At 50.2% G+C, this 17135-nt stretch overlaps 6 protein-coding genes across 6 annotated transcripts; 2 read left to right on the top strand and 4 right to left on the bottom strand.

Annotated features, from left to right (window-relative positions):
• Positions 1-248: 248 nt before the first annotated feature.
• CH63R_13137 (Mynd finger family protein) lies at positions 249-2603 on the bottom strand (the record flags this gene model as incomplete). Its single annotated transcript, XM_018308111.1, has 6 exons — positions 249-534; positions 763-957; positions 1013-1092; positions 1377-1638; positions 1708-2284; positions 2342-2603. 6 exons carry the CDS (start codon positions 2601-2603, stop codon positions 249-251), a joined length of 1662 nt encoding a protein of 553 aa, XP_018152528.1.
• Positions 2604-4379: 1776 nt separating this feature from the next.
• CH63R_13136 (Thiol protease) lies at positions 4380-5930 on the bottom strand (the record flags this gene model as incomplete). Its single annotated transcript, XM_018308110.1, has 1 exon — positions 4380-5930. The coding sequence occupies one exon, from the start codon at positions 5928-5930 to the stop codon at positions 4380-4382; it is 1551 nt and encodes a 516-aa protein (XP_018152527.1).
• A 4658-nt stretch (positions 5931-10588) lies between these two features.
• CH63R_13135 (uncharacterized protein) lies at positions 10589-11387 on the bottom strand (the record flags this gene model as incomplete). Its single annotated transcript, XM_018308109.1, has 2 exons — positions 10589-11102; positions 11170-11387. 2 exons carry the CDS (start codon positions 11385-11387, stop codon positions 10589-10591), a joined length of 732 nt encoding a protein of 243 aa, XP_018152526.1.
• A 950-nt stretch (positions 11388-12337) lies between these two features.
• Positions 12338-13120, top strand: CH63R_13134 (J domain-containing protein 1; the record flags this gene model as incomplete). The annotated part of the gene is made up of 1 exon (XM_018308108.1): positions 12338-13120. The coding sequence occupies one exon, from the start codon at positions 12338-12340 to the stop codon at positions 13118-13120; it is 783 nt and encodes a 260-aa protein (XP_018152525.1).
• Positions 13121-14785: 1665 nt separating this feature from the next.
• Positions 14786-15253, bottom strand: CH63R_13133 (uncharacterized protein; the record flags this gene model as incomplete). The annotated part of the gene is made up of 1 exon (XM_018308107.1): positions 14786-15253. The coding sequence occupies one exon, from the start codon at positions 15251-15253 to the stop codon at positions 14786-14788; it is 468 nt and encodes a 155-aa protein (XP_018152524.1).
• A 699-nt stretch (positions 15254-15952) lies between these two features.
• On the top strand, positions 15953-17039 carry CH63R_13132 (uncharacterized protein; the record flags this gene model as incomplete). The annotated part of the gene is made up of 2 exons (XM_018308106.1): positions 15953-16112; positions 16165-17039. 2 exons carry the CDS (start codon positions 15953-15955, stop codon positions 17037-17039), a joined length of 1035 nt encoding a protein of 344 aa, XP_018152523.1.
• Between the last annotated feature and the right edge of the window lie 96 nt (positions 17040-17135).

Here is a 17135-nt window from a genome sequence, read left to right as displayed (position 1 = left end):
CAAGCAAAGTTCTGTTGTCGGCGCCCACGAAGAAATGTGGTTAATATACAGTGCTTTGATCTCCGTAGTAGGCGATGAATCGGAATGGTCGGGCGGATCAGTCCGACCACGTAAATCCTATGCAGGGTCACATGAGGACGTCAAAGACGTTTGACGGTGAAGATTAACTTTGATCCGATGCAATGACAAAGTCAAAAATGCTCAGAGTACTTAAACGCAGAGGGCGGCCCCCCCAAAATTTGGCGTTTTCATCTGATAATGTTGACCGATGGCTCTTCGGCGTCTCGAGAGGCGCCCATAGCTGGTACGACAACAACTAGGGCGGCGAAATCAACCTCTTCTGTCAAAATTCGCGCTTTGTTCTGCTGCCGACTGCGGAGAGTCTTGCCCGTGAAGTTGGAAAAGCCCTGGTTGCTGGAGAGATTTTCTTGAGCCTTTGAAAGCCGACCCTTCACTACGAGCTCTTGTGACATAACAGTGTACGAACACGTCATAGCATCACGGGTCTGTTGCAGTATCGCCTTCTTACGCCCCCTTTTGCAAAAGCATCAGTAGCAGCAATGGTGGAAAACAGGTCTGGTGGCAGGAGTGCCCGTAACAAGATTCATCCATAAAGCATCAATAGACGAGATAGTATCATGCAGTCCATCGAAATTGAGTTGAGCACACCCTAGAACCACTGGTGGCAACGCGTCCATGCAGAGTAATTATACCTAGGGCAAGAAGAAAGGCCAGGCACACTCATTTTCTCGTGGCATTCACAATCTCTTCCACTCCAGGTAGAACTCCTTGCTCGAGACTCCCCCACAAACAAGGTGATTAAACTCCTCTTGGGCACCGGGCTGTCCAAGTTGTAGCTTCAATCTGATTGGCCACTTCTCGATCACGGTGTGCTCATCCTTCATCGCGGCCCCGATGATCCGAGGCGCCTCGAATAATCCGAACATTAGAGCAAACCTGGAAACCCAGTGAGCGTCATCACGAGAACGAGACCGGCAGACAGCCTACTTACCGGGAAAAGACGACGTCATGGTTCGCGAGGCAGTCCTGAGCGGCCAGGATCTTGAAGATGACGGGATCGTTAGGTACTAGCTATCTATTTGTAAGAGACAGGTATCGAAGGGTTCGCATCCATGTTGCGCCTCCCGGAATCATGCCAGAGAATCTTTCCAAGTCGGTGAGGTTCTCGTCCGCAGCGTTCATGAACAGGGTGATTAGCGTCGCGTGAGGGTTGATAGCAGGGCTCTGGAGCAGCGGAACCATGTAGGCGAGCGTGCGATGGATCCCGAGGTAACATGTGTCTGAGATGTTGGAGACCTTTGCGCGATGAATCAGCCCGTGGTATTCAACAGCAGTATATCCCACCTTTTGCTCACCTCAATTCGGGTGTATGATCCGGCTTCAAGGTGACCAGGAACATCAGAAGCAACCATCTGGAACAGTTGAAATGAGGCCTGTAGACCCGAGAGCCTTCGGAGAAACGCAACAAGAAGGGTTTGGAGTTGGACGAAGAGTTTGCCATAGATATCATCCGATGCAGGTCCATTCGAGGTCTCCTGGACTTCCTCCGAAGACCAACCATGGAGGGGGTCGGCATCGTCCTTCATCGGCCAGCTCTCTGCGTCCTGAAACATAGTACTTGTCCGGCGTGTCAGTCATGGTCTCCATTGCAATTGTGGAAGGGCATGCGGCCGATCTATCACTCACGGATTGGGTTGCTGGAAGTCGACATGCGAAGTTCCAAACGGAAGCAGAAGTCCGTTTTCACGAAAGTGAACCATTGCAACCCGATGAGAAGGGGGCTGTAGCCAGAGATGGCGATCGCGGAAGTCCATCCGATCCTCGGCAAGAGTGACATTCGTGCGAAGTTTTCTTGCCTGCTCCATCGTCAGATCCTTTGGCTTGTCCGTGAAGGCCAGGAGAGCATCCCAAGCGGACTTCTGAAGCACGATCCTCACGGAACGCTGGCCGTATGTCCAAGTCTTTGCCAGGAGCTTGTCAGCGGCCTTTGCTGTTAGCTTGTGGCAGACTTCCTCGATCAAGGGACGGATCCGCTGTTGGAGAACGTCGAGGTCAGACTTGCGTAGGAAAGCGGAGTACCAGACGTGAATGATGCAGTCGGCAGAGGCGTCGAAATCTTCGACCACCAGGGCAATGAGAAGTAAGATGGCATTTCGTGCCACAATGTCAAGATCGCGGTCGTTCATAGTCACCTCGACGGTCTGAGTATAGCTTTCGGGGAGCTGGGTAATTGTTTTGATGACATTTCGAAGGTCTCCAGAAGCTGCACGTGACGACTCAGCTTGTGTTCAACGTTTGATGGAATGACAGTAAAATTTACCAGCAAATAAGAGGCGCAACTTTTCGCCATGAGCTTCGCCTTCGTTGGCTTCAAGCTGAAGAACGTCGATGGCGGGAATGTTGCCCCAGAGGTACTTTCCGCCTCCGTACGACACCTGCTGAGGTCCATCGCCGACAAAGGCTAGTGTTCGATTTTTGAGGACCCAGTCGGGCTGCCCAGTTTTACCTCTCAACGAGGATTTGCAACTGCGTTTGTGGGTAGCCTTGTGACTCTTTTGGCATTCGGAGTTACAGTACTGCATGTATCTCAATCAGTAAAGGGGGACACGTGCCAACGCCAGAGGATTGGTCGTATGTCACCCGCCGCGACGAGAAAGCATTTGTTGCAAGCAATTTTGCCGACCTTCTTGCAACTCGTTTTGTCAGGTGCCAGATTAGCGCAGAGGGGCTGAATCGTCATCCTGCCATTGCTGATTGTCCTTGGGAAGTTGGGAAGTTTATAGGGATGGAGAGAGTAGTGAGTAAGTGTAAAAAGGAGTGAAAGTCACCATATATATGTGTATATTCAGGAGGGCTTGTGAGTCGGGCAGTCCTGTACCCTAAATTTTACCGGATTCTCGATGTTCCCCTTAAGTTCGTAGAACAAAGACACAGTGACCATAAAGTGTAGACAGTGACTTCCACCTGTTTCTTTCTAAGACTGCGTCAATATCTATCAAAGTCAAAGAAATTGAAAGAAACATTTGCCGACTAAAGAATGAACATCAACAGGAGCTAGTAACACTAGCAAATACTCTAGTCACATGTATTTTATTGTCAATCTATCGACAATTCCCAAAATTTTCTGACAGCAACCTGAAAATTGCAGTAAAGAAAAGTATCAAAAGTTTCGTTATCTATCCTTTCTTAATAAAAGGCTGTTCTTCTACTACCTTGTTCACTCTGTAAATGTGCAGAGGTACTTGTAAGTCATGACTGTCTGTAGGTTATTCTAAAACGTTTGAAAGTATTCTAGGTTCTATTTCTGAAAACCTATCTGGCAAGATTGACAATAAGGATACATCTTTTTAGGAATCAACATGCCTAGATCAGTGTTGACACAAAATAGAAGGTGTGCATTGCTCGTCTAGGACTATGCTATGCAGCTCTGCAGAACATAAAGATACCTGGAGTATTTTTTCCAATTCCATAGCTTTGAAGCCAGTGAAAAGTCGCAATGAAGCAATCCGCCAACCATGGGAGTTGGCGATAGTCTAAGAAAGTTCTGTATCCAGTGGATCATGATTGAACATGATAACATTATCTCTCCTTTACTTGAAGGATGGAAGTTCAAGCTTAGTAAAAAGAATGTATCCAAAGCAACGAATTTAAAACAGCTTCTTCTCTTCTTTTGCATTTGTATCAAGAAAATTCTCTTGACTCCGTAGTTTCTGCCACTTTTACACATCACGACTTTGCTTGAGGACTCCTGCTGTGCCCCGCCCAAGGCCGGAATGTACAGCTATGAGAAACAAACCCTTGAACTTTATGCCTACTTTGATAGACACATGATGGAACAGAAAAGATGTGGACGTCAATCATCAACGTGGCGAAACTCCTTTCTCCAACCGCAAAGGGAAAGCTGGAAGAGGCGCCTCCTCGAATCAACGACGCTTCTCGACCCGCACGAAAGGCGACAAGCTTAAATAGAGGGCCATGAAAACAGATGGGGAGTCTTTAGCCTGTTTTGCAACGTACTTCACAACGCAATCAATCCAAAAATATCTTGATGGCAACTGAGATCGTATTCTGCAATTACGAGGTACACCAACTTTTTGATCTGTCCGCTAACCCTATCATCGCTTTTCCGTCACATTGCCAGCTGCCCTGACTCAACCCCCGGTAACGAAAGGCGGATAAAGCAGCGGCAGAATACAACTTTTGGCAGGCTTCTCAAGACAAGAGCCCGTTGAGAGATAGATAGCAACAATGACAGACAAGCACGCGAACCCATACTCCACAAACCAAAGCTGCCTGAACAATACCACCGCTGAAGACATCCGTCTCCCACAAGTGGCCGTTCATTCATGTTACAGCGCTTACTTGGAGACACCAATGCAGGAGAAGTTCTTCTTGAACGAGTCGGCCTCGAGAGCGAAGAGACCGCCGTGGTCCAGAAGGGTGGCGGGGTTCCAGATCTCGGGCTCGAGGCGGCCGAGAAGGCCGGTGTAGCTGGTGAGGCCCTGGGGCTCGGTGACGCCCCACGGGTTGCGGAGGACAATGTACTGCTTGTCGCCAATGACGCAGTAGCCCAGGACGGAGTAGGCGTGGTTGGCAACGAGGTTGGCGCCGTGGTACTCCCGGCCGGTGGCGTAGGTGTAGGCCGTCATGGGGTTGATGGTCTTGTTGTTGACGCTGTTGGAGCGGACCAGACCCAGGATGGTGTGGGCGGAGTGGTTATCGCACATGTAGTAGTGAGGCGTGCGGCCGTTGATCTGGGCCATGGCCTTGATGGGGTCACCGCAGTGCGTCTGGGTGATGTCGGGCTGCTCCGAGTTGGACTGGGTGATCCACTTGGCAAAGGCCTTCTCGTACAGCGAGGGCCAGATGTCGGCGCCGTCGCTGGAGCGGCAGTAGAGGGGCTCGTTGTCCGAGTTGTTGATGGGGATCTCGTAGTTGACGTCGACCGTCTCGGTCTTGCTGTTCTGCTTGCCGCCCTTGTCGTGGAACTTGACGGACAGGAAGCGCTTCTTCTCGTTGCTGTGGGTGTGGACGCGGGTGGCGCGGTTGATGGCGCAGGGGTCGGCCCAGAAGACGGAGAAGAGGGCGGCGACGAACCAGCTGTTGCTGGAGCAGCCCTGGGTAGGGTCGTCAAACTGGCGGTTGGTCTCGCGGCGGTCACCGATCTGGAACATGGTGATGTCCGAGATCAGGCGCTTGTTGACGCTCTGGAAGAAGTAGTCGTACATGTCGCGCCACGAGGCGTTGGGTGGCTGCCAGCGGCCCTTCTGCAGCCTGAAAGGAGTGACGAGCTCGTTGATGGACATGGTGACCTCCCGGTTGGAGACGGTCTTGCCGAGGTCGTGGGCATGGAGAACCAGGCGAAGCTTGCCGTTCTGCATGCGGGCAACCTTGACTCTGGTGTCCTTGAGGTCCTTGAGGCCGACCTTCTCGAGGTCATCGAGCCGGCGGACACCGGAGAAGTCGGGGGTCATCAAGTCCCGCTCGTTGAGGATCTTCATTTCCTTCTCATCGTACATCTCGGCCTTCCTCTCCTTCTCGTTCAGCTTCATGCCAGCGAAGAGGACGGAGTGGTGGCGCATGTCAAAGAGCTCGTCGTAGTCGGTCTGCAAGACGTTCTGCAGGATCTGGGCAGCGGCCATGGAGTGGCGGTCAATCTTGCGGCCAATGAGAGCCTCAGCAAGGGCGAAGGGGTTGACAGCACCGACGCAGGGGTTCTTGGGGGGAGAATCGGGGCGAGGACCGTCCTTGCTAAAGTCGTGGTCCTTGCTCATTTCAACGAGATCCTCGTAGTCGTCCATAGTGCTCTGGGACGAGGAGCCGGGCTGGCTCTCAATCTTGTGGCCAAGAATAGCCTCAACAAGGGCAATGACGTTGCTGTCCCTCTCAGAGCTGCGGATATCGCCCATTTTGAATTTGAAAGTTAAGTAAAGTATGTTGTAATGAGTTGAAAAGATGATGTGCTTTTGTTGTGAGTGATGAGAACTGTTGGCCTTTGACTGAGAACCTGCTGCTTTTTGAATTCAAGTTCTTACTCTGAGGGGCAATTTCACTGGGTCTTTATACCTTTTGATCTGTCGGGTAAGTAATCATGCTTTCTTTAGCTTCTCTTGAAACTTCGGCTTTGCAAGGCGTAACCTGAAGAACGGAAGTCTCAACTCAAACGATTTCCAAATGTTATGCGTCTTCGCTATCGGTGCGAAGGTTTTGCATACTCGGCTGCGGGGCAACGACAAGAACGTATCGGAACATCAGGGTAGTAGCGTTGACCTTTGAAGTCGGAGATTTCTGCCGCAAGACACGTCTGTGATGGCCACAGAGTCGGAAACATGTCCCAACGCAAACGAACGATTGGCCTGGGTGTTGAGAAACATCGCCAATGGCACATTTACTCTCGAGTTTCATCTTCACATGTGAAGATGTCAGCCTCAGATGCTGAAGCAGACTTGACTTGGCGCTAGACCGAAGTCAAAGGCTCGCGAAGATTCGTGCCCAATGTCCGTGAGGGGCGATCTTAGCATGACCTAGACAGCTGTAGACCGTCGTAATGTAGGTTTCGATGAAACTGTGATAGGAGCACTCGTGCAAGATACCGTGAGGGGTTTCGTGTTGGGACACGACCTCAAGAGGATGTTCCTAGCGTGGACGTGGAGCTATCATGAGGCTGAGATGCAGTCCCAACAAACTCAAGGCTGCAGATACAAAGCCTGATCCGATGCAGGGATCTCTCGGCGGCGGCAACATCGGAAGAAGCTGGGGAAGTGTCCCGGTTTGAGGTGACAACCGAGCTAGACTCCAATGGTCAGAGAAGGCCTAGGTCTATGACATGAAGGGTGTGTGCCACTGCTGCTCCGACGAACAGCAAACTTCGAGACCACGTGGCATCGGAGGCTTGTGGCGCCTTGCTCTTGCTCCCCCTGTCTGTACATCGTACACATCAGCAGGATACCGTTGCTAGTTAGCATTCGGGTCCCCTCATTCTTGCATTGAATCTCCAAATTTGTTTACTTTCTTCTCCACCTCTTGCAGCCTTCTTCTTGCGGAATAGCAACATCAACCTTACGACCTCTAATAAGCTTCATGTGGGATTTACTACATATGGATCACCAAAACAGCCGACGGAAAGCGAGCACCGGATCAATGCAGCCACGGCGCTTTGGAGCTCCCAAATGCCCATGCAGACCTTAGCTTCCAAGGTTGCAGCGAAGGTTGCGGGGTACTGGATGAGGCGCGCGGGGTTGAAGTCTAAGGGCGGAGTAGCCATGCATGGCATCTAAATGCCCTCCTTGAAGTTGTATTGCATGCCGTTTCCAGCCAAAGATTCGGTCTGAGAAGCTGTGATCTGAGCAGGCAATGATGACGATGGCATTTTCCCAGGCTTTTCGACACGCAGCTTCAATCACTGATCAGTGGAGAGCATCTATATGACTTCCTCAGGATATGCTTTACCAAAGTAGATCTAAAAGTAGCTGAAGAGTCGATTGCCTGGTGCTTGGTCCCCGAAATCTCATCTCACGCACAGAAACCAGACCGATCCCGAGCACTGCCACTGCACCAGCAGCATTGGGCAGTGAGCGGCTAAGCGAACGAATTAGTGCATTGAATGACCGTCCGCCGGGGGGATCTGTAGGGTTTGTCGCACGGGCCGGAAAACTGCCCAAGTTCATAGCTCCTTTGGTGGTGAAGAGAATGGACGGTGTCTCAAGAGGATGTCGGGCCGGGCGGGGCGAGCGGCCCGAGCCCGATAGGGCGGCGGCACCCCGCCCGGCCATAAGTGGGTTTTGAGTGGGGAGGATTGCCGCCCAACCACCGGCCGAAAGATCCGAGGAGCACGGGAGGGATCAGGCTGCTTCTTCCTGGACAAATGCTGTTTTGCTCTTCTCCTCCGAACGCTTGCATACGAAAGCAAGAGTGTTCAGTCAGACATTCGCGTACGGCTCATTCTCGGGCAGCCAAGCTGAAACTAGCCAACGTCAAAGCAGCATTTCTGCCTTTCGCTGCGGGCTGAGGAGGTAGCGTGCGTGGCCTGCAGCGCAGCCTCAAGCAGCAGCCCCGCATCGGTTTTCATTTAGCATTTCGAAAAGCAAAACAACTGAGACAAAGTTCTCGAAAGCAAAGCCCATCTTTGGAGAAGTATTTTGTTCAGGCTCGGTGTACCACAAGCCTGGATCGGGGTTTCAGACCCATGCTCCCAGCCGTCCTGGCGCGATCTAGACCACTGCCACGGAAATGCGGCAAGACACCATCGGAGTGTCAACAATTCCTGGCATCTTTTTTTGCCTTGCTATGCCAAGGTCTTGTCCTGAAATGTAAAAGAGTATGGGCTTTAGGTATCAAGAACGTCTCAAGGGTTTTCATTTGTTTTTCCGCCTCTGTTATTGACAGCAGGCTGTCAAACGCTTAGTAAACAAAACAAAATAGCCAGAACGAAAACCTGAATCATTCTAATAACAAATTGACACATTCATCATAATTTGCGAAATCTTGGGCTTTTAAAAATTATTCAGTGTTTCAAGCCAAGGTGATATCAGATATATTATCTACCATAGCTAACAGGTGGACCTTCTGACCGGGATAACATCCAAGACAACGCCGAATAGACGTCTTGTAGATCGGGTTGGAAATGCCATATCTCACTGACGAGTTTTCCTTTTATGACACTATCGCTGCTTACTGGCACCGATTGTCAACAACGCCGGATGCGCATGACAGCCTGGGCATGAGATTGGATTTTTCAAGAGATCAGGGGCGTAGAATGCAACAGGATTCAGTTTGCGCACGAGACTCGGCTATCTTTTTCAGCAAAATGGTACACTTGAACTTTGACCATTAATTCAGGCCAGATTCAGCCCGCCAGTCGTCCTTTCGGACATGGATGGTTTTGCCTTGTACACATAATATTGGTTTCAGAGTTATGGCTTGTATTACAGACATTGGAATAAGTGCTACGTGTTCATGTCAACTTACTCGGGAGTAAGGTCTCGATCTTAACTGCAATTTTTAGCCACAACCGCTGTTGTCACAGAGGCAATCACCTAGACAGTTTCACACCAAATCATGCACAGAATTCATTCCAGCAAGAAAAAGCTAATGTGTATAGCACTTATTGAACTGCCAAGATTTTCCCTTCTCCAACGCGCTATACCTTCCGTCTTTGGTGTCTCGTCCTCGTCGATTATCAACTTGTCCGAGGAGGCCTTGAGAAACAGCTTGTTTACAAAGCCGGTGTTCGGATAATTACAATATTGTTCCACCAGGTAGGTGGAATTGATGAGCGGAACTAAATGCAGTTAACACTATCTTTTCCCAATATTTATCTAGAAAGTAACTGCCACGTTTCTTAGAGCATAGTTGTTTCAAAGACTTGCTCGATTGTCTTTCAACTCACAAATGAGGTCGATAAGCTCTGAGGTCTGCCTCTGAAGGCTAATACGATAACCACCCATTTTCTATTACTTATGGGAATTTTCGAACTGCGGTCCGGTGATGATTTGATCATCTGGCCAAAATTCGAATTTAACCCACAATCTGTGGTCACTTTCTCCTGTGCACCGCCTTTCTGGTATCCGCGACCATCTCTGAAACCGACTAAAAGAATAAGTGAACTGAGGTGGTAAAATTCAGTTGACATCCTTTCTTCCCTCAATTCAAGCCAAGTTTCCATTGCACTAAGAATCGACCATCTATTGATATATGAGCCCTCCTGAAGCCCCAAAATCCCCAAAAGCCCCAATGCAATTTTCAAGTCGGTAGGAAGCGGAATTACGGATTCTATGTGGATCGGTGTCACTCAAAGACAGCGAGTATGGGAGTTCATGATCAGATGGGTAGCATTTAAGCAACAGCAAATGTTTCATATTGAGAGACTTCCCATCAGGGCAATGGTTTCCTAATGCGGATTCCAACTTCTAATAATAAAGATATGCAGAGTGGCAGTTGACCGTGAGACGTAGCTCCAACCTATTCGATCTGTCCCATGTTCTACCTTCTTAAAGGAATTATGCGCCTCTGAAAAGCCTTGAACACTGGGCAGTAAAGTGTCACCATAAACAAATGCCCCGGTTCGGTCCGAAACTCGGTCCGAGACATAAATAGATTCAATCTATATATCAGTACTTCTCTTTTGCCATGATCTTCTTTGTAGACGTACACACGTGTCTGATCTTTTTGATTTCTTCGTTCAGAGTCTGCATTAGAAGCAAGTACGCCAATCTAAAGCTCTAAAATCAACAGTCATCCTCAAAATCCGACTCGATCGATCATTGTAGTGTAGCTCATTCATTGGTTATTTGCAATACGATGCAGGTAGGTACAAGTAATGACTAGGTGCGTCTTGACAGTATGGTTTACTTAGTTACTGCTAGGTTATCTGTGCGTTTTGTTGTTGCATTGAAAATGCAATGGACTACCACCAGACTTATAGGCCCCAAAAATACTAACACAAAGATATTTCGTCCATTCATCATGACCTTGAAGCCAACATTAGATGGTCAAACCCAGAATTTACGTTGCTGGCTAATGGCATGTTGCAATGTGTGACAACAATGTTGATATGGCACAAGAGTTTCTAATAGCTTGAGTCCTCTGGAAAGAATGCAAGCACGGGACTCAGTGCTTCTCTATAAAGGTACCGCTCCCTTTCCTTGGCCATTTCTTCCTCCAGCGAGGCTTCATCATCCTCGTCCAAGGTGTCAGGATCCATCGAGATGAGTCGGTATTCGATTTCCCGATTGGTGCGGTAGTAGGAACACACTGCTTCGGCTGCGGTGGCCACAAGCCTTCCTCCACACAGGAGTGCCGCAAGCACCGATAACACAAAGCTTGCCTGCGCGACCCTACACGCCGTGGCAATATCCCTCTGACAGTATCTTGACAAGTACCAAGGGTGGGGGCTCGAATGCTTGGGGTCTGAGAAGTCGCCGGATGCCTGAGACACGAGGGTTTGAATCCAAAAGAATGTAAGGATGGTGTCGTATATCATCGAGAAAGTTCGAGACATGTGTCCCAAAACCGTCATAATGACTCGGGCCACGAGGATAGTCAATGACAGCAACCCGACGGCAAGGGTGCCATCGGTGAGTCTGAAAAAGAAAAGGTTAGCTGCTATCAGTTTCGTGATTCGTGGCGCTAGGCAACGAGGGGCTTTACTGTTGCGACCAAATCAGCGGAATTTCTGGCGGCTCTTCGTAGTTTGCGTAAAAGTACACCCGGTGGTTTGGGTTAGAGTTCCAGCCTTCAACGCCGCCCTTCTCCCAGAGCATCTCTCGGTAATGTCTAGAGGACGCCAATCCAAAGAGAATAACAGCCACTAGAGAGATGCTGAAATCGCCTACAAGCAGTAGGCTGTTAACGATCTTGGACTCCATAACGAAAAGGTAAAGAACTTAGGCCTTTCAATTTGCAAGCGGCAGTCATCCGTGCGCGTTTATTTTCTATTAATTATCCTACGACTCTGCAGTTGGGATTTATGGCTACCTGCCCGCTGGTGACACCCTGATAGGTGTGGAGATTGAAGCACGAAACCTGCTCATATTGCCGCACCGGACGCGGTGATTTGACGGCTACAGGGCTGAACAGAATAAGCACGTACGTTCTCATAGGTCAACACTGAGAGGATAGAATACGTTTGGTTCCATTCACTCTTGCATGCATGGACCGATCCGTGGCGCCCTTGACGGTGCGTTGGGCATGGCATGTGTGCACCCACTTCGAAGATTACCTGGAACTAGTGAGCGTCCCGCGGTAAAGAGGGACTATTAAAATACCCATGTGCTCATTATTTTATTGGTGAGATGTCACGTGTTAGATGGATGGGGCCTTGTTCTAAATATCCTAGTGTCGGTCCTAGAATTAGTTGATTGTGTTGTTACAATGCCAGGCCTTGGGTTTGGTTTACGGTTTCTGGAAACCCAACCTTTGATCACCATAAACTCTGGGAATGACTTCTCCTATGGTTAGATGAGAAGCTGACTCTTGGGACGTTGAAGACGTTGGGTCGGTCCCATGCTGCACACCTACAGGCTGTCTTTCACAGCCGCAGCTCACATCAGACAGGGTTTGGAGCTGCATTCGAGCATGTATGCGCAGATTGACCCCGCGATTTCTCCAACGCGATATTTGGCTTTCCGCATTCGCGGGTGGGTATTCCAAATCAATGAAATAGTCTTCGACTCACCATTTCCCTCCAGTTGCTCCCGTCCTCAGGCCAAATTTGTCGAAATACGTGTCGGGGAAAGACAACTACCTAAGCCGAACCTCGTACTAGAGTCCCAAAATCCTTTGCCTCCTCAAGATCAACAATCCTGGAACAGCCGCCATGGCCCATGTCATCAAGTGGAGCGGCACACCGCACACGATTCTCAAGGCCCATCGACGATATGTGCACTCGGACAGGCAGAAACCCCAGCTGTATAACCCCCGGCAGGTCTACGACAAGGCCCCTTGGCCTCGGGGCTCTCACCCATCACCCCATGAGATCCTCGGGGCCAGCCCTGGCACGCCTTACTCGAAGAAGCAATTCCACCGGCTGGTGAAATTATATCACCCCGACCTTTACGTCCAGAACGGCATAGAGGTGATGGGTGTTTCGCGCGCTACCAGGATTGAACGCTACCGTCTGGTAGTGGAAGCACACGAAATCCTGAAAGATCCACACAAGCGGTTGCTCTATGAGAAATACGGTCTTGGGTGGTCGTTGCCTACGCAACGGGTTCGGCACACGTCTGCCTCCTCTCACGCTACCGGAACTTATGGTACATACGACGGCCGGTCATCCGCCGAGCAGGCCCGGACAGGGCAGCAATTTCCGATCTTCGCTTCCAACGCGGTTTTTGCCATTGTTGTCATTGCGATGGCGATGGCTGGCGCTGTCGTACAGCTCAAGCGCGCTCGAAAGGCCCAGTGGGACTTCAAGGACCGGGATCTGGTTTTGCAGGAGGCGATCAGTAGAGACCTGCAGGGTCTAGCAGACAGGCTCGAGGGAAAGCCGAGAGACCTGCGAATATTAGAATTTCTGGCGCGGAGGGAACTTAGGAACTGGTCGTCACGGGAGGCTCTATTTGCAGGGCTTGATCAGAGTGAAAACATCTGCCGCCATTGACAAGGCTACCTAGTCAAATGCGCTCTAGAAATCCCTCCAAATCAAAGCTTATCAATGAAGGCTGAGTTCTAATAACACACCACGTCCTCAGATTGAAAGATCTAGGCTGATCGAGGAAATAACGCCACGGAATGTTGAGCTTGACTAGTGTCTCCCAAAAATGCATGTTTCTGACGTTGCCGACCGTTACGAGCAGAGATTAGTGACAACGTTAGCCGTAAACGACATTATTCTGAATGCGGATACCTCGCTCGCGCTACGTGAAGGTTTTTGGCCTCGAGACTCGAGTATTGTAGACAGGAATTAGCTCTTCAAGAAGGGGACCTGGGTGAGAGCTTAGGTCACCTCATCTTGATTCGACCAAAAGGGCCTGCTCTTTTACCGAAGCAAAGACAGCCAAATTTTGTCTCTTGTTGGTAAAACTATAATGGCGTCCAGCCCAACCTGGTACAGCGAACAAACGGTCTCGCAGCGTCTTATACATCCACACACTGGCAGAACCACATCATGTGGCTTCAAACCTCGGTCAGATTCTTAAGTAAACAATGTCTGGGATTTATCTCGAGTTGATAAGCTGAAGCTCTTTTTGTAATTTTAGTGTATTCTGGTAGCCAAGCTTCAAATGTCACAACTTGCTTATATCAGCGCACCATTATAGACACTCGCGAACCAGTCACATCCGCGCTGCAGACGAATCCTCAAACGCTAGGTGTGTAAGTCCCCTCGATGAAACTTTAGGATTCTGTCGGCAGGGCCTTTGAGATGCAACACCCGGTGGAAGTCCAAGGCAGGCGAGCCACGTGCCCAAGAGTCATCTTTTAAAAATTAGTCAACTTTTGGCACACCCCAACTCTTTGCACTTGGGGCCGAAAACAAATACCATAACTGAGCTTCCGGCTCATATGACACGTGCATGCTTAAAACTCGTCTATAGCATCTCGAACAAGCTTGATCATTAAGACCAGAAGTAAAAACTCACTGCCTTGTCTCGTCTCAGCGCAACGGTAACAGGCGTCACTGCGTTAGTTCACCGTATTCCTTCAACACATCTGTCTTAACTGTACCCGGGAACGTTGTACGAGTTCTCTAGCTTGTCACATACGAACGGTGAAGACCCATTGGCATCAAAACCTTCAGCAACCGACACTTCTGCGTCACAGCCTGCTAGGGCTTCTCATTTCCTTACAGACTGACTGCTCCATTGTACACAGGGACGAGAGCGACCACCGTACCCACGTTCTGACCTTGGCTAAGTGCCGTGTCAATCTCCAGCTCTCCCTGAACTCACTCGTCTACTGCATCCAGTTCAAGTGCCCAGCAACATCCCACGTTAGTTCAATTTCTTCTTTACATACAGTCCTGCAATATTCACATCTGTCATAGGCACTAGACCTCCAGAAAACAAAGCATGCACTGTGATTGTCTCCTTTGGGATCATTTTAAACAAATGACCAGAATGAAATACGACCGGGTCTCATTACGTGATATAGATACATGGTGGTGCCAAGTGCCATCCCAAGTGGCCAACAAAATACTTGCTCTTCACGACAACATGCTGTTGTTGCGATCTTTAAATTTACTCATGCAGTCATCAACTGCAATGCAAACAAATCTTCTTTAATGTATACTACCTAGACTGCACTATAACTATACATTGAAGAGACTTCACTTATGAACGTTTGCCATCTTCACAGTTGAATCCTTTTCCAAAAACTCTATCACCTTCGTGATCTTGGAACCATCCTCGTTGAAGTACAAGGTGAAGCTGGCTTCAGAGGGGAATGTTTCTCCACTGCTGACTACTACAACGTCAAAGACAGACGTGAACGCAGCCAGGCGGGCCTCAGTGTCGATGACCAAATTCGAGATGACGCCGTTGCGGAACTTGAGGACTTTGATATCCTTTGCGAAGACGCCTTGGAATGTCGCATTGTCGATGCTGAAGTCCGCCGGCAGGCCCAGGACCTCAGAGACGGACGAAGGAAGTATGTGGCGGGCGCAGTCGGGTGCTAGGGTGCGGTTGATGATGGCGGGATCGTTCTGAGTTGAGCCGTCTTCGAATGATGCCAAGAAGGTTTCGGCTGTAGCTTTGATGGACTTTCTGATATCCGACGGGGATGGATTAGCGGTCATCGCAAAGTCTTTTTTTGTTAAGTTTCTTTATGAAGTATTTATGAAGTATGAACTGTGGTTGAAGGCAGCGAGTGGTTGAGGGCGGTCGTGGAAGGTGTTAGTTGTTGTTGACAGAGGAATTGATTGGAAAAGACGTTGGGCCAATCTCTTGTTTAACTTCAGTGCGCAACAGGACGGCTCCCTCATTCTCTGACATCAGCTAGTTGTTACCATCACAATGACTTCTGCCACGATCTTACTTCGAGATGCAGCCCGTTCCGGAGATAGTTGTAAATCCTTCAATTAACGCCGTCCTTTGGGTGATACTTCACCCACAAACCTTACCGATTAATAATCTTGTGTCGTAGACAGCCATCAACCATCCCCAGCTCAGACCTATGACTCGCCGTGATGACAGTTTGCCCTTTTTCGGTCTAGCGTATCTCTTATTAAGGTTTAACAGCAGGTCCGCAGCCTCCCTCGGGTTGATCTTGGCCCCCGCCCGATGACCTTTTTTCCTCCTTAGGTCTAGCCCACGGGGTGGGGGGTTGAACGCATAGTGCGATGCCCCTGTCTAGCTCATGTTGATTGACGTTGGTCGGTGCACGACATATTTCGACTTCCAAAGACCTCGTCCGGTCCATTTGCATTCCTGCTTTACTTACCAGTAGCGTTTCGACAAGAGCAGTACGGAATCTGGAACCTCAGTGGCCCAGAACAATGGAACACTCCGTTACTCTTCTTTCTTCATCTCTGGGCCAGGGCGAGGCGAACAGGGTCGGCCATCAGCCCTATCACGTCGACGCCGATGCCGACGCCGAGGTCAAGGCCAACAAGCAGCGCAGGAAGCTCCAAAACCGGAAGAACCAAAGAGCACACCGTGAGTATTTCCGCCAATGTCTCAAATCCTGCTCGGCTCATAAGCTTCGAAGGACTGCGGATCAAGGAGCAAGTCCCGGGGTCTTCTCACGCGTCGCGGCCGTTCCATGTTAGGCGCTGGCGCCTCGACGAACCCGATGATTGTTCCTCCCGGGCCGTCTTGCCAGCATCAAAAGGCGCATCGGCGTTCACAACCGAACGCGCCTGTGTCCTTCGAGGGCCACAGCCCGCCTCGACAGTCCATTCCCAGCAGCCCCTAACCCCACCGTCCGTCGTCTTCCCCCTATCAACCGATCACCTCCTCCATCTTGTCCAATATAACGTCTTCCGTGCCTTCGTCTCGAACAAGCGCACCCTCAACACCCTTCTCACGGGCTGGACCGATAAACCCTCCTCCCCAACTACCTGTCCCATCAGCGGTCCTTACCGTGACGACACATCCGTCTACCCCCTGAACCCCAACATCCCACCCTGCCTCGTCCCGACCCGCCTCCAGCAGACCCGCCTACACTCCCTGTACATCAACCTGTTTCCTTTCCCCTGCTTCCGTGACAATCTTATAAGACGCGAAGGAAGTTTCGACCAATGGGAGCTTCTACAGGACCTGATCGGTGAGCTCATGAGCATGACGCCGGCTCGAGAGCGACGGGGCATCCCTATCGCCATCACCGTCTCCGACCCCAAACCTAAGCCCAAATGGACCCTGCCCCTCACGGCAGGACGTGATGAGGACGAGATCACTGCGGGCCGCAAGGGACTCATCGTTTGGGGCGAGCCGCACGACATCCGGAGCTGGGAGGCCACACCCGGCTTTCTTGAAAAGTGGTCATGGGCAGTCGAGGGATGCGACGAGTTAGTTGAGGCTAGTAACCGTTGGAGACTGAAGAGGGGAGAGGAACCTATGCGCCTCTGTGGATCGAGAAGGTAGCCGCTGCGCCACAATGGTGGCACCATCGACGGTCTAGCAAAAAAGGAGCCTCCACCACAATGGGCGCAGCTGAGCAAGGTTTTCTGTATTGTTGTC

This window comes from Colletotrichum higginsianum, chromosome 9 (assembly GCF_001672515.1).
Source record: "Colletotrichum higginsianum IMI 349063 chromosome 9, whole genome shotgun sequence".
Lineage (NCBI taxonomy): Eukaryota > Fungi > Ascomycota > Sordariomycetes > Glomerellales > Glomerellaceae > Colletotrichum > Colletotrichum higginsianum.
This window is presented reverse-complemented; position numbering and strand designations above follow the sequence as displayed.